The 16802-nt window shown below is 50.1% G+C and overlaps 1 protein-coding gene across 1 annotated transcript in view; it reads right to left on the bottom strand.

Moving 5' to 3' along the window:
* The window catches only part of fhod3b (formin homology 2 domain containing 3b), a 123695-nt gene that overhangs the window by 16864 nt on the left and 90029 nt on the right, over nucleotides 1–16802 (bottom strand). Inside the window, exons 6-12 of the mRNA XM_062539783.1 lie at nucleotides 11646–11740; nucleotides 10077–10188; nucleotides 8645–8739; nucleotides 8379–8522; nucleotides 7871–8115; nucleotides 3034–3159; nucleotides 1076–1210 (exon numbers count right to left, since the gene is read on the bottom strand). Coding sequence (XP_062395767.1) covers nucleotides 1076–1210; nucleotides 3034–3159; nucleotides 7871–8115; nucleotides 8379–8522; nucleotides 8645–8739; nucleotides 10077–10188; nucleotides 11646–11740 — 952 coding nt within the window. The remainder of the gene's footprint in view (nucleotides 1–1075; nucleotides 1211–3033; nucleotides 3160–7870; nucleotides 8116–8378; nucleotides 8523–8644; nucleotides 8740–10076; nucleotides 10189–11645; nucleotides 11741–16802) is intronic.

The following is a 16802-nucleotide window of genomic DNA, read 5'->3' as shown; positions in this document are numbered from 1 at the left end:
TGTGTTTGTGATTTACTAGTAATATTTTGTCCCCCTACGCGGATGTGTTATTCCACGTGTTTTGTGAGTAAATTGTCATGATTTATTTGGCACGGGGCTTCTAATAAAAAGGAGATTAGCCTGGAAGTGTTCCCGGTGCCTTGGTGAGATGGAGGAATTAAAGGATCTCCACGGCATGTTAGTGGCGACCGAGGGAGTCCTGGGGGGGTCAGGAAGGGGCCAGAGAGTGGACAGCAGAGGCGTCCCTGATCACCCGATCCGTGTTATTGAACAAAAATCGGCCATGAGAACTCTGGTCAGTTTACGCTCTCAACCACCGCTTACGCTCACGACTCTGAGAGAGACAGGAAGAGTCTGGGCACAGAGACCACGCAGGCTGATTTATCAACTCGGTGTGATGTCTGGCTAATTATTGCAGGGAAGTTGTTCTGTGTGACTAAAACCAAAGTCCTTAAACCCCTGCTGCTTTTTGTTATGGTTTGATGTGGTGAATGGTCCGGGATGGCGTGACTCTCTGGGTATTGAGCAAGGAACAGGATGACATGACAGAGTAGCACAAAGGGCAACGTTTACACACGGCGGGCCAGAAGGGATCTTTATATGGTGTGAGCAGTCAGAGGCCAGACTGCTGTATCACACGGGAGCAGCACTTCCACAGCGGCCGTGGACAATACTGGCCCAGACATGCCCATAGTAAGAAGTGACCACCGGCCAGGCCAGTTTGAAAAACAGAGCTCCCGATTTCTGATAAGGGGCTGAACAAACAATTCCGACGTTCTCCCCTAACTGGGAATGTTTAGTAGTGGCTCCTGCGGGGTCTTATCTGACATTTATTACTCATAAACATAATGCACTGGATTGCTAGCCACGTTTACAGTGGACACCCTCAGACAGGGCAGCGAGCTGCATAATGGAAGCCAAATCTGCGGGGGTTGCATGACTGAGTTGTATCAGGCTCAGCTTTTGCCGGTGGCTGTGTGTCGGTATAAGCTAGCAGATCACCCAGAGGAGCTGGCTGCTGGCGGGGTGTGATGACAGAACACAGTGGATGTTCTGAAAGGATGCTGGCGCTCACTTGAAGCGGCTCCTCTCCTCTCGCTCAATTCTCTGCAAGCGCTCCTCTCGCTCCATGCGTCGTCGTTCCCGTTCTGCAGCCAGAGACTCCTGATGCTGCCGGTACGAGGACGTCAGCAGGCCCCCGAGTGTGGATCTGAGTTGAGAGAGAGATAGCTCCAGTTAGAGAGTTTTCACCATTTGTTGTGATTAGCTGAGTATTAGCAGGGTTAACTAGAAAATGTAATTCCATGGAAGGAATTACCATTGCATGTAAATGCAAAAAGGTTACTGACATCATTGTGTTAGGCAAAGACAACTAGGCTACACAGACGAATAGATAAATAACAATAACCCAATTAGAATTCCACTGAAATTACTTGGAAAGACACATTTAAAAAGTGATTTATGAAAATGCATCAAAATTGTGGATATAGGCTATTTTGGAAAATAACTCTTCATTTATTAGAATTTGAAAAGACTGAAATTAAGTTGCCAACTTCAAACGAGTTGCAAGAGCTGACACTTTAGTAGGCTAGTGAAACGACTGGTAGGATAGCTTATAGCCTTCATATCTACACTAATGCAGGTTAAAAGTAGCCTAGGCATGGAATACGGAATACAATCTCATTCTCAAACAACGCCAATCAACGATGATGCAGCAACAGGTAGGATATCTAGCAAATGTAACGTTAGCTTACAGTAGGATATTTTATGTAGGCTACACATTTTACAGGATGAGCTAGTATGTTCTTCGAAGTGTGTTCAGGTGCGTGATTGTCCTAATAGGAATGTACAATAAGCTTAGGTTTTTAATTTGTGAATGATACCGAAAGCTTTAAATGATTGCCTGGCTGGCAAGTCTAACGACTAGCTTGCTAAATCCTGTTCGCCTTGCAGCCTACCCCGACGTTAAACGTTAGCCTGGAGCAAGTTTGGTTGTCGTTAGCTAAATAGGCCTACAGTGTTTACATTGACGTTAGGTTAGATTGTCTTTAGGTTAGATTGTCTTTAGATGTTGATAACGTTACCGAGAGCAAACGTTAGGCTACTGTAACGATATAAACAAATCAAGTAAGGAGTAGCCTAACAGGAGACAAGACGACAACGTCCTGGATTACAGTGGCATGGTAGAATGTTTTCACAGCTGTAGACGTAATGTAACATTCACGTTTAGCCTGGTTTAGCGCAGCGGTGATGCCATGGCTTTGGATCAGACTCAGAGATCCTTGATTACTGACAGCTGAGCACTGACGTAACAATTAGTCTTTGCCGCCAAAGGGTCTCAATGTAAACTCTATGGGAATTTTAAACTCTTTTATCGTAAATATCTCAAAAAGTATAAAGTTCACAAATGTGAAAAATACATAGAACAAATCTCCGTTTCAAGACCTTTGTATGAGTGCTTGAATGACGTCAAACGGTTCAGTGGTTCTAGAGCCTTTGATCGTTGATTTTGGTCGGAAGAAGAATAAAGACGATAATAAGAAGAACAGTGATAACAGTACATTGCATTTAACATGCAATGTAATAAAACTGGTCACATGACTGAGGTGAAGGGGTATGCTATCATGTAGCTAGACCTCTGAAGTTCGCCTACAAAAAAGCTACCTCTCTTTGCCCAAATAAGGAGGTTAGGATCCGTTATCTTGAGATAATTTTTTAGGGGAAAATAACATAGGGACCCTGAATTATCACACCTGTTAAACTCTTGCGGGGACTAAGAAATTGGAAATGCAGATGTTTTGCACTACACAGTTGTATCCTCTCCCTTCGAGTGGATATTGTGATCTTCGGTGAAGACGGCATACTTTGATCTCTGCTACCCCAGAGTTAACTTACGATGCAACTTGCCATAGGCAGTTAGCTTCAATTAACACCCAGATCTCCTTATGGGCAAAGATGGCAGCTTTGGTTCCTTTTTGTAGGCGAACTTCAGAGGTCTATTGATTGGCTCATTGCTGCTCTGGTCAGCGTTACCTGTCTGTCTTGACCTCTGTAGAAGGAGATGGAGGAGCTGAAGGTGCGAAGCGGCTTTGTGGGGTGGACGGAGCGCTGACCATGCAGTGGGACCGGCCGGGATAGGTTGCGCCATGGCCGTGGTGTCTGTCAAGAAAAGGGATCAAATGCGGTCAGTTTGGCTACTTTATCTCAACAGTGCTGCCATTCTGTGAGTAAAACTGACCAGATACAACAGACACATTCAAATGTCAACTGACAGCTGTTATGATCCTCAGTGTGACGTGTCAGTGAAGGTGGCTTTCTTCCTGACCGAATATCTTACCTGGCGGGGCCAAAGCTGGCCCTAGACATACAGAAAGCACATGGGGTCTTTGACTGTGCAACATCTGACTGACTGTAAAGCAGAGACAAAACAGGAAGAGAGACAGAAGAACAGACACAAGAGATCAAATACGACTGAATCTCGCAAGAGGAGGCTGAACAAGAGAAGGGGGGAGGAGGAGAAGCGTAGTGGACGAGTGAACGGGTTCTACGGACGTCGACAGCAAGTGAATCAGAGGACACATTTTCACAGTGTGTGATGCAGCCCGCTCACAGCCAGCTCAGGGGAGCAGGAGAGAATAATGGGAAATGCCATTTGGTATCAACAATGCACCAATCGGAGTGCGCATCAAAAGGAGCTCCGTGTTTATCTACAAACGGATACTCCTCATAACATTAATGGAGTCTCAGTGAAAGCCATAGCCAGTGTTATAGCCAGCGTTATTAATGTCAAGCTGCAATGGGACACTGATGATGACCAGATCACTGGGTCGAGACGAATGGCCACCTCTTTACGGTCCTCCCCGGCTGACTGTATTAAAGAGCTGTCCTCGGTTCACTTTACATGGCGGATCAGGTCGTCCATGCTACTGTGACAGGAATGGGGTGCAAACATGCATGATGTACGGCCGTGCCTTCTGCTTGTCAGATCACCTCTCTTTTATACACCGTGGACATTAAGATGATCTCAAATGTGAAACATGCTGGCCTCTCTAGCGAGTTTAATTCTCTGGCTTCTCTGGGCTTTAAAAGAGATACGATGCCACAATCAAAGGCAGATGCATGGTAAATGTCAGGGGAAGTTAGGAGTCTTCCCCAGAAACATCCAGCTGCTGGCCTGAGGATGAGAGTGCCTCTTTGATGGAGCCCCATGCATTCTTTTACATTACACAGGAATCAGCAGAAGGGGGCCGATCAAGATTTATCAGCCCCCGTGTACTGCGCTATTAAATGACTCTCCCAATGCTTTTGCTTTTCCATAGCGGTAAATGTTTGGACTGGTAGCCCAGGTAAGCCACATCTTTTGTTTTATAGCATTGATTTGTGTTCTATTGTGAAACTGGCCTCGGGGGCAAAGACAGAACACATAAGTGCCGAGGGATCAACGGTCCGGTGATTGTCACATGGTTCTGTCTGCTGTGTACCGCAGCAGCACCACACAGGCACACACACACACACACACACACACAGACAGCCAGACACAGACATAGACACAGACAGACACAGACAGACACACAGACACACGCAGACACACACACACTGACACACACACACACACACACACACACACACACACACACACACACACACACACCACACACACTGAGACACACACACACACACACACACACACATACAAACAGAGACAATCACACACTGAGACACACACACACACGCACACACCTACACACACCCACACACACATACACACACACACACACCACACACACTGACACACACACACACACACACACACACATACAAACAGAGACAAACACACACTGAGACCCACACACACACACACACACACGCACACACCTACACACACCCACACACATGTGATGGGACTAACGGTAAGTGTGTTAAGCTGTGAGAGTGAGCAGAGCACAGCCTCTGTCGGTGCTCTACCTGCACAGCTGCTCTCCAGACGGGCCCCCTGGGCTCCCGGCCTCGGCCCTGGCGGCCCCTGGGTCCTGCTGCCAGTGGGGGGAGCGGGGGAGAGCCACAGGGGGGGCTTGGGAGTCAGACTCTCTGGAGGAGGCCCTGGGGGAGCCGCCGCCATGGAGAGTGGCTCTCCTCAGAGAGGACCCAGGAGAGGGGAGGGGGGAGCCCGTGGCCGGGGCAGGGGGGGAGCGAATCGGGGCAGCGCAAGTGACCCTGGTCACCGACCTGCGCGGTGGTTCCCCCACAGTCTCTGGAACGCTAGGGAGGAGGTTGACCATGCACTTAAAAGGCAAACACAAGCTAGACGCCTCCTCTGTGGCAGCTACTGCTGACGGTACTGGCAATGCCCCACTAGAACAACAAAACAGCAGAGTGAAGGTAACGCTTGATGGCGAACTAGGGACAGGTACTAAACACAAGAGGGACCTGTGGAGTCACTAAAGCCAAAGCTGGAGTGTAAATGATGTACAGCATAATACAGGATTCTGGGCCTTGGGGATTCTGGTGGCTAAAGAAACAAGGTGCTCCACACAGAAACTACTTTTCCCAGAATACCTGGCAGCTCCCTGTCTAGAGGGCTCTGTGACCCGAGGTTCCTCATCTTCCTCCTCCTCCTCCTCCTCCTCCTCATAATCCTCCTCCTCCTCTCTGTGGTAGAAGGGAGGGATTGAGGAATGGATGGACGGAGGGAAAAGTCAAGAGTACAGTGGGAAAAAGACATGGGAAAGAGGATGAAAAAGGAGACAAACACAGAGACAACATGAAAAAGACAACAACAGAGGACCAGACAAAACAAACAGATTACTCTCCAAAGAGGCACACAATTACCACTGAGACCTCTTCATACACATCCAGCTGAGTGCGTGGTTTGGCGGTTTGAGTCTTTAAATATCAATTTGTAGAGCCACAGTAACGTTCTGTTTAGAACTACAATAAAACACTGTTTGTTAGGTCAAATAGTTTCCCTACAATGCCTTTCCCATGCAAAATGAGTGAAATGTAATCGACATGCTGCTTAATAGGAGCTGAATTCTGGTTCACGGACTACTAGCGGGACTTAAAATACTTCATCCTTTATACTGTTTAAGGTTTATGGTCGTGTCTGTACAGTTTTAGGGCTCCTGAGTTGACGATCTAACTCCCATGCACGACTGTAAAGCATCCAAAGGCATTGTGCTATCAAAGCTCTCTCTCCGTGGGCTGGACTTTATTAGTGATATGGAAAGCACAGGCGCTCAAAAGGCTGCTCTCATTTCCTGTGGCGAGCTCGCAGACGTCAGGCTCGTATGACCGACTCAAACGCGATCGACTATCCGCTGACCAAGGCCGCTACGAGAACCGGTTTCACATGCCATCCTTCAAAACACCGCCTGTCACACTTAATCGAGGCCTCGATTTGTCTGGGGCGGGCCAGGGCGAAAAAGGAGCACGGCGCAGCGAACGATGAAGGACTAGGTGGACGTCTGGTGGAGGGCTCTGCTGTGGCCAGTTTAAACAGCTCAGCCCCTGTCAGGCTGTAAATCAATAGGCCGGTAATATACTGTACAGTAGCATATGCTGAGGCTACAGGGCTCGGAAGAGTTCAAGGTCTCAGCGAGCGACTGCATGGCTCTCCGTGGCACTCGGAGAAATAAAACCAAAATCTCCGGTTCTGATTTACAATGCGGGCAGCTCAGCTGACCTGTATACGTTCTACGCCGATCCGCATGATATATGTTATGGAACTTTATGTTGCATGCGAGTGTCTTCACAAAATAAACAGAGATTAAAATTTTTGCTTAAAACATGGCACGCTGACAGTGCTGAAAGACGATGATAAAAGACAGCGCGGGGAGAGAACAAAAACGCCCCACGAGCACCTAAACTTGGAGCCGGCGGCGAGCCACGATAAACCACATGAAGCCCCGAATTCCACCCACTGACAAGTGTGGTTTCCACTCCCCCGGTCCCCCAGCCCCCCCATCCCGATCACCTGAGACGCTCTGCTCAATAAGAAAGGCGATACGGCGAGGTTCCCTGACGCATTCCTCCGGTGGGTGAGCTGGCCTGCGCCTCGACCACAGCCTGAAGTAACCCTAGCGGAACTGCGGAGAAGGATTAGTCTGCTGACAGTGTTTACCCGGCTGCCAGACTCGGCAGCCGGAGGCCGCAGCCGAGAGAGACAGAGAGAGAGAGAGAGAGAGGTTAGTGGGAAAGCATGGCCTTTCACACAGTGGATGCGAGACGACAGCGCCTTTAACGCACAGACATGCCAAGAATGTAGGCATGGCCGACCAGCCGAGTAACTCTCTTTTATGGCCAGACAAATCATAATTCTTCATGAATATGAGATTGGTTTTCAAACGGGAGACAAGAGCATGAGCGATGCGTCATTCCAGAGAGTGGGATGCTGAAACCGTGAGAAAGGGGCCAATGTTTCCCTGCTAACGCTAACGCTATAAAGGCCAACCGCTAACGCTAAAGCGCTGCTGAGAATGAATGGAGAATGGAGAGGAATGCACAGCCACCTGACAAGTCCTATCTAGTCTCCCCGTGCTTGAGTGGAACATTTTATGGAGTACATATGTTTTCAGAGAGTGGGTGGTAGGTGACACTCGGAAGGACTCGCACATCGACTTCCACACATGTTGAGCACATGATTCTTTCCTTCCCCTGCTGTCTTCTGTACTGTATCACCCCATCCCTCTCTCTTCCTCTGTCAGTTCTGCCTCAGCACTCCTTTCATCTATTGTGGGATCCTCTCTCTCTCTCTCTCTCTCTCTCTCTCTCTCTTGTCTCTCTCTCTCTCGCGTCGGTTCTGTCTTCTCTCTCGCTCTGTCACCTCTCCCCTGTCTCTCTGCCGTCTCGTCTCCTCGTCGGTCTCCCTCACCTCTCGGTGATGTCCTCGATCCGGGCCCCGCCGAACGAGGGGAAGTTGGGGCCGTGGCCGTGGTTGCTGGGCGACGCCGGGGCGGAGGCGGGGCCTTTGCCGTTCTGCAGGGAGTGTCTCCTGCTGCGCCTCCTCTCCAGGCCCCGCCTCTCCGGGGGACCCCCCACGCTGGCGCGCCGCCGGTCCTTGCGCCCCGAGAGCGGAGGCTGGCTCTCGTCGTCGCCGTCCTCGTGCCGCAAGTTCAACTGGCACAGAGAGGGAGAGAGAGGACACATGCCACCTCAAAACCAGCCCAGCACACACACACACACACACACACACACACACACACACACGCAATAACACATGTACACCAACACCCAATCGAATAGGGCCATTCAGATGGTTACTACGTGATATTCTGCCCTCTGAAATCTTGTGGTTGATTAAGAAGCTCCTTGTTAGTCGTGCTGCTCTAACTTCATAGTGAGTGACACATTGACACTTTTGATGACGGCTGCCTCCTCACCTCGTAGATGTTGAACTGCTCCACCAGGTCGAGGTCCGTGCCCTTCCTGTTCAGGTGCCGGTGGGCCATGGCCTCAATGCCCTGCTCCTCCAGACAGTCCACCACGTCATAGTAGGAGTCCTGGTCAGGGAGCCCAGCCAGCGTCTACCAGGAACACAACAAAAGTTCATTTGATTCAATTCAGGAATATCTGGGTTAGTATTTAGAGAACATGGTTATATACCATAAGCACTACATTATAAAAGAGAAGAATGAGATGTATCTACCTTGTTTATCAGAGTCATGGCATACACCAACAACTCTGTGTCTACTCCATCTTTTTCATCAAGAATCTCCATGGCATTTGACCACGGCTTACACCCTGCAGACACAACCACACACTGTCAGGTAGATCCCCTCACAGCAAGAGTACACACCTCACCTCACCTCACCTCACCCCTCTCCCATCATCCCTCTTAGACCATTCCATGGTCCAGTACAACATTAACAACATCTAGAGGACACCAGACTAGACACTATAGCTCTGAATCAATTCTACCAACAGCATCAGCTTTCATGGCTAGACTATCATGGCTGAATTAGTGCACGTGTGTTGAGTAGCGAGGGTTGTTTGTGGGGTAGGAGTGAGGGAGCCCTGGTCCTGGCTCTGGTAATGATGGAGGAACTGAGAGGGGACACACACCAGGGACACAGCCAGGCTGGGAGTGTGTGTCTGGGGCAGAAGCGGGGAGGAGAGGGGAGGGGAGGGTGGTATGCTGGAGAAGGCAGGCATGAGGTAAGGGCAGGGAGGCTGCGAGGACGAGAGCAAGGTCAGCCAGAGACACACGGATCAAGTTCTTCTCCATTATGCAACACAATCAGCAGGGGTCCAGAGCAGACTTTCTCTTTCTCTGTCCATCCCTCCCTCCCTCCCTCCTTCCCTCTTTCTCCCCCTCTCCCCCTCTCCCCTCTGAAGATACAGGTAATCTGACCACACTGTCGGGGGAGACCTGTGGTCTGCTCCAATCATCTGCCTCGCACGTATTGCACATGAACTGCGTCTGGTGTCTTTGTAATGGGAGTCCCGTGGCACAACATGGACATCATCCCCCCCTGAGTCCCACACTGGCAGAACACGATCTGCCTCGGCTACTACCGTGTCAACATCGTCTTATAAAGAAAGTAACAAAAACAGGCTCGTTTTGGGCAGGGTCAAACATTTAGGAAAACAGACCCCGGGAGAAGTTATGAAAGCTACAGTCAGGGTGCCAAGCCCGTCTTCCATCGGTGTGTGTGTGTGTGTGTGTGTGTGTGTGTGTGTGTGTGTGTGTGTGTGTGTCTGTGTGTGTGTGTGTGTGTGTGTGTGTGTGTGTGCGTGTGTGTCTGTGTGTGTCTGTGTGTGTCTGTGTGTGCGTGCGTCTGCGAAGCTTGCTGACTCAAACATGTCGTGGTTGCAGTGTGTTTGCGCGTGTGTGTGTGTGTGTGTGTGTGTGTGTGTGTGTGTGTGTGTGTGTGTGTGTGTGTGTGTGTGTGTCTGTGTGTGTCTGTGTGTGCGTGCGCCTGCGAAGCTTGCTGACTCAAACATGTCGTGGTTGCAGTGTGTGTGTGTGTGTGTGTGTGTGTGTGTGTGTGTGTGTGTGTGTGTGTGTGTGTGTGTGTGTGTGTGTGTGTGTGTGTGTGTGTGTGTGTGTGTGTGGAGAGCGTGGGTGCGCCACTGACCTTTCCTGGCGTCCACGGCGCACACGGCCTGGATGAGCAGCGCGGCGTTGGCCTCGGTGTACTCCACAAACACCAGCAGCAGCTTCAGCGCCGTCTTCACCACCAGACGGAACTGCGGCCCGCCACAAACACACACAGAGTCCTCACGTTACACAACCACCGTGACACACACAGCATCATGCTCTTCCTCTTAGCTATCACATGCAAGTCTTCCTCTTCAGATGTATGCACATGTATGGTCTGCATGTATATTCTAGACCATGCCTATATGTGATATAAAGAGTGCTATAGCTTGATAAGCTCCGATATCAGTGAGCAAACGCCATGCTGTTTGGTATGTCTGTGGCAGAGGCTTCCTGCGCAGTGCTGTGGAGGCCTTTGATAACAGCTGCAGGCAGACAGAGGGGAAACCAGAGAAGCTGCTTCATGCCTCCACGCCACGCCACTCCACTCACGCCGCCTGGGCTTGGGATGCTGTCATGATTGGGTTACATAACCAGCAGCAGCGGGACATTAAGTCCACCCAAATACTGTTTTATTACAGTATGAGCTCTCAAGGACAAAAGAGACCTGTGACAAATTTATAAAGCAGCCAGCTTTGGGTTCCACTCTATTGTGGCCTAACAGAAAACACACACGTACACACGTACACACACACACACACACACACACACACACACACACACACACACACACACACACACAGACACACACACACACACACACACACACACACACACACACACACACACCACATTATCGTCAAACTCAGGAAACTCAAGGAGTTTCAACAAAATGAGAGTGACAAATAAGAAAGAAAAAGAATGCATATGACATCAGAGGAATGAAAAGAAAAGACAGAACTGAGCAAGGGAGAATAAAAAGAGAAGAGAAATGAACAGAACAGAAAAAAAGAAGGCAATACACAGAGAAACAGTGAGCAGTGAAATGGAATAACAGGCAGCAAAAGGGGGATCTGGGTCTAATAACTGGAGAGCAGTCTCTGTCCTGATCAAAACCATCCTGTGGATTCCACATGTGGCCATTTATAGGAGAGAGAGAGAGGGGGAGAAAAGGAGGGAGAGAGAGGGAGAGAGGGAGGGAGGGAGAGGGAGAAAAAGGGAGAGATGGACAGAAAGAGAATAAAGGAAGAAGAGCAAGAAGAAGAAAAAGTCAGGAAACAGGAGTAGAGGCGAGAAGAATTGGTTTGTGCAGGAAATGCACGGAACCAATCTTACCACACACATACACAGACACACACTCAGGAACACACGCAGGTATGCACACACACCCACCCACCCACAAACACGCGCACACACACACACACACACACACACACACACACACACACACACACACACGCACACACACACACATACGCGCACACACACACACACACACACACACACACACACACACACACACACACACACACACACACACACACACACACACACACACACACACACACACACACACACACACACACACACACACACACACACACACACACACACACACACACACAGAGTAAGGGAGAGGGAGACTGCTGTAGGTCCAGCTCTTCACCTTAGATCCGATGAGGGTGTAGAGCCACTGCACTGTCTCATTATGGCTAATCAAGCCATTCATCCCGTCCACGTACAGCATGATCTGCCCCAGAGCTGCAGAGAGAGAGAGAGAGAGAATTCTAGTTAAACCACAGTATTCCATTCCACATTTAGCATAGTTATACAACAACTGAGTGTGTGTGTGTGTGTGTGTGTGTGTGTGTGTGCGTCTGCTCGTGCACATCTGCGTGTTGCGTTTGCACATCTTGTGTGTGCTGCTCATGACTCTGCATGTGTCCTCAGTGTTTCCTTGGCTGTTGACTCAACTGTGGTCTCCTTTGAAAGGCCCTTTTAGGGTGACTCACTGGAGACTCAGTGGCAGTCAAGTGCGGCGGGGGTCGTGACCTTGGCGTGGGCTGTCCACTCAGATGTGAGTGGGGGGGCCCTGCTTTACCCCGAGACCGTAAAAAACATCCTCCACATCCAAACCACTCATCTCCTTGACCGGCAGTCTTTCAGACAACTCTCAGTGATGTCTCAACCTTCTTCAGAGTCCAAAGACAGAACCAAGACGAAACTCTAACAGTGAGGTGTCGACAGACTGACAGACTAGACTCCGCAGGTAGTCCATATGGTAGACCACATCTATACAAGACACACAACACACTGCGGCAATGGGAAAGAGCGGAGTGTTTATTCCTTCAAATCAAAATGGTGGATGTTTCTGTAGACACATAACTCACACGCACCTAGAACCACACACCGCACACACACACACACACACACTCACACACACACAGGCAGACTTGACAGGACTGAGCACACACAGACGTGAGCCCTCGGCTGTCTTTCAGCTGCCCAGCTCGACTGCAGGGAAAATATTTGAGCAGGCCGAGTCGCTGGAGCATGACATGACTTCCATTTGCAACAGGAGCCATAAATAAGGCTGGAATCAGACTCAGGGGGGCTCCTGAGGAGGGCACTGAAAACACACAGCTTCCGTTAGACACAAGAGCACACAGAGGAACAAAAAAAGCCCTCTCTGAAGAGCTCTCTCTCTCACACACACACACACACACACACAAAGAGGAGAGAGCAAGTCGAAGACTGAGCTTCTCTTCTCTGATTTCTCTTCCTATGTCACAAGGACCCTGGTCACCTGAACGTTTGACAAATGGCTTCCCTGCACGTGAACACACTCACTGAACCCATCTGGTAAATGCCATGCAGCCATAGTCCCACTTCCATAGTGGAGGCAGGGTAGCGAGAGGCTATGCTGGATTATAAACCACACTGCTCAATGTAGCAGAGCACTACGCAAGCCTGTCCTGTCCCCCCATCACAGTCCACACATATCACACGTCCACACACACAACATCATCCAATAGTGGAACTCCGAACAGTGGCCTAGCATTCCCTTTCAACACAAAAGGTGATTGATTGCGCAGGACTGTGTCCTCTATGCGTCTCTGGCTCGCTGGCACACCTGACCCGCACGGCATCTCCACCTTGGCACTTCACGCTGCCCTGGCACTGATGCCACCGCTCATTTTAGCTCTGACCTGAAACATTCTCTTATCTGTCCAGCTGAGTGCCAGACTCCCGAGCCGGACGGCTATCACAAAATTACACCAGACGTTTCTCTCTCTCTCTCTCTTTCTCTCTCTCTCTCTCTCTCTCTCTCTCTCTCTCTCTCTCTCTCTCCCTCTCTCTCTCTCTCTCTCTCCCTCTCTCTGTGCAGTAGTCTCATGCTCACCTCCTATGAGCATTCTGGAAACATATGAAATGTGCCATGTCAAGCCAACATTCCCAGGTGCAGAGAGTTTGGAAGGGCGCCAAGTCGAAAGTGACGGTTCATCTTTTATCGATCAGGGCTAATTACTGAACACATGTCAACGGTGGCATTCCACACACTCCCCTGCACCCACACATGCTATACATACCAGCACACACACACACACACACACACACATACACACACACACACACACACACACACACACACACACACACACACACACACACACACACACACACTTATCTGACAGGACCTGCTATCACAAAATCCCACATCACAAGCTGTTCATTGGAGCGTGACAGGCATGCCGGCAGAGCTGAGGAACTGCAGATCTTGAGCCGGAGATCTCACCCAACAGACACACTTTATATAAATAAAAGTGAGAGAGCTCACAGATGGGGCCAAATAAGCTATTTATCTCGAACACATACGCTTCTAGAACATTCGTCTTATGGCAGTTGGTGCTGAGCAACATCATCACTTTCTCTGGTAGAATATAGTAGTAACTAGCTCAAGTAAAAGCCAGCAGGCTTTAGAGTGACATTTGCAACAGGAATCCACAGCAAATGAGAGCATATAAACGTTCTCACTCTCATTTCCTCCCGTTTGTGAGTGGAGAGACCATTATCTCCAAAACAAACACCTGCTATCAGACACACACCGCCTTGCACCCAACCAACCAGCTCCCCACTCACGCTCAGCCACACCCGAGAGTTGTTCAAAGAAATGTTCAAACTCAGCTGTTTGCATGCAAATGCACTCATTTGAGTGAACTGCCCTTGAAGTGGTGTGAATGAATCAGGCTGTTTACTCTGTGTCTGCAGCCTGCCTGTACAGTCCAGTCCAGTGCAGTGCCGTCCAAGCAGGAGACTCAGGACTGGCCAGCAGACTGAGAGGAGACTGTGGGTCACTGGGCCTCCCCTCTGGGGCTATCACTGCCCAGAGCAGCCAGTGACGACAGCCCACTACCTCATTCTGCACAGCTAGCACTCAAGAAAACACTGAATCAACGCAAATGCCTACACACATGCACATACATGGGCGTAGGCACAGGCACGCACACACACACTTACACACACACACACACACACACACACACACACACACAACCACCCACGATACTCTCCGGGTGCATGTGCGCCCTGATGCTGTGCAGATCTCCTCTGTTTAGCAGACTTGACGCTCGGCCAAAAATGTGGGACCTTGTTTCAGTAATCAAGGGTGCGTTTTTTGTTCTCTCCCCCACCCCCCACCGACGCCGTACCTCACACAACGCACAACAGGAACAACAGCAGCAGCGCGCAGCCCTGCGCGGCCCGTGAGTAATGATCCGCTGGCCCACGAGGCCTCCCTTTCAAAGGGGCGGCCATTAGAACACAAATGAAAGGCTCTCGGCGGAGGCCGCAATTGGGGAGGTGAAAGAGAGGAAGGAAGAGGAAGAGAAAGAGCAGATGAAAAAGGGGAATGTTTACGTGAGGGAACTTGGAAGTGTTCAATAAAAAGAAAGAGCGAGAGGCAGAGACTGGCATTCCCAGGCCGACGCTAACGCTACCAATCAGCGCTCGCTCGGCCGCTCTGCCCTGGGCTGCGTGGGACTGTATCAAAGGAGTGTTAATGTGTGTGAGTGCGGGCAGGGACAAATGAAACCCCTGCACCCCTCAAACATAGGCACACACACACGCACACACACACACACACACACACACACACACACACACACACACACAGACAGACAGACAGAAAGACCACGACTGAGAGTGAGGGAGAAAGAAAAGAGGAGAGAGAGAACGAGGGAGAGATTCTGAAAAGATGTTGAGGTAAGCCAGCCAGGGAGGCTTAGAGGAAGCTTGTTCTCAAGCCTCTCGACCACAGCAATTACTTGAGCAAACCGCCAGGAATGCACAGGAGGGTATGTGTGGAGAAAAGTGTGAAGTGTTGCAGTGTTTCGGGAGTTGGGCCAGAATCTTGTGTGTGTGATTGTGTGTGTGCGTGTGTATGATTGTGTGTGTGTGTGTGTGTGTGTGTGTGGGTGTGTATGTGGTGTGGAGTGGGGGGGTTACATGTACAAATCCCTATGAGGACTCCAATGTTATCGCAGATGTAGCGGGGGTCTGATTCCAAAACCAACCAGGCTTCCCTTCAGTCCTGCTCTCCCTCCTTTCCCTCCATCGGTCCCTCTCTCTCTTTCTCTCCCTCTCTTTCTCTCTTCCCTCTCTCTCTGCCCTTTCTTTTTTTCATCTACATTTCAAATTTCCCCTTAAACTGGGTCAGCCAAGCTTTGAAACTGTCTGTCAGCTACATTTATTTTCCCAGGCCTGGCGGCCCACTGCAGCCCCTCAGTGGCTCTGGTCTGCATTAGCCCCGTCGTGGAGTGTGTGTCCGTGTGTGTGTGTGTGTGTGCGTGTGTGTGCGCGCGTGTGTGTGGGTGTGTGTTTGTGTGTACACGCGGCACCAGAACACTCTCTCTCACGCGGTCCGCTCCGCCGCGCGTGGCCCGCGTCTGGCTCACATTCTGCTCACCGCTCTGGGTCTGGGGAATATCTCTGAGCGGCTCTGAGCCGGCCTAGACCACCCTATACATACACACACACACACACACACACACACACACACACACACACACAAACAGAACCCGCACGCGGTGTTGATGCTGTGATCGCTACTGTTTTATTGAATCTGAGGGGCTTCATGCTGAACTTTGCAGCACAACGCTTGACTACCCCCTCCTACCCCACCCATCCACCCACCCACCCACACACACACACACACACACACACACACACTCACACATACCCACCCACCCACACAACACACAAAACACACACACACACCCACACAACACAAACACACAGACACAGACACACACACACGCACACACACACTCACACACACACACACAATCCCCCCAACTCTGGCTCGCCCACGCACACCTAATCCTGGAGCGGGTCTGGTTTCCTCCGTGGTGTCTTATTTTTTAGCGCAGGCTTGATTTACTCCCCTCAGCCCAGAACGAGACAGCGTAATGGCCCGGCCCAATTAAGGGCCCATTAAGAGTTCTGCTCTGACGCCATACATTTGCTCAGCGCTCCTCATTAGCCAATCAGGGGCCTCCGCTCCTAATCACTGGGACCAGGAGAGCAGCACATCATGGACTCCACCAGACCACTTCATCCTGCTGATCATTTGTGTACCAGCACTCCACAAAAATAAACTCAGAAAAAAAACCACAGAATCTTATATCCACATAAACTATGTAGAACTCTTCAGACGTTCTGTGGTGAGTCCAGAAATACAAGATTTTAAAAGAAGCTCTGTGGAGAAAAAAACGTCAGAAAAAGACGACAGAATCTAAAACCACATAAACTATCTAGAACTTTT

The sequence above is a fragment of the Sardina pilchardus genome, chromosome 6, assembly GCF_963854185.1.
Source record: "Sardina pilchardus chromosome 6, fSarPil1.1, whole genome shotgun sequence".
Taxonomy (NCBI): Eukaryota; Metazoa; Chordata; class Actinopteri; order Clupeiformes; family Clupeidae; genus Sardina; species Sardina pilchardus.
The sequence above is the reverse complement of the archived record's forward strand: the minus strand, read 5'-3'. Positions and strand labels throughout refer to the sequence as shown.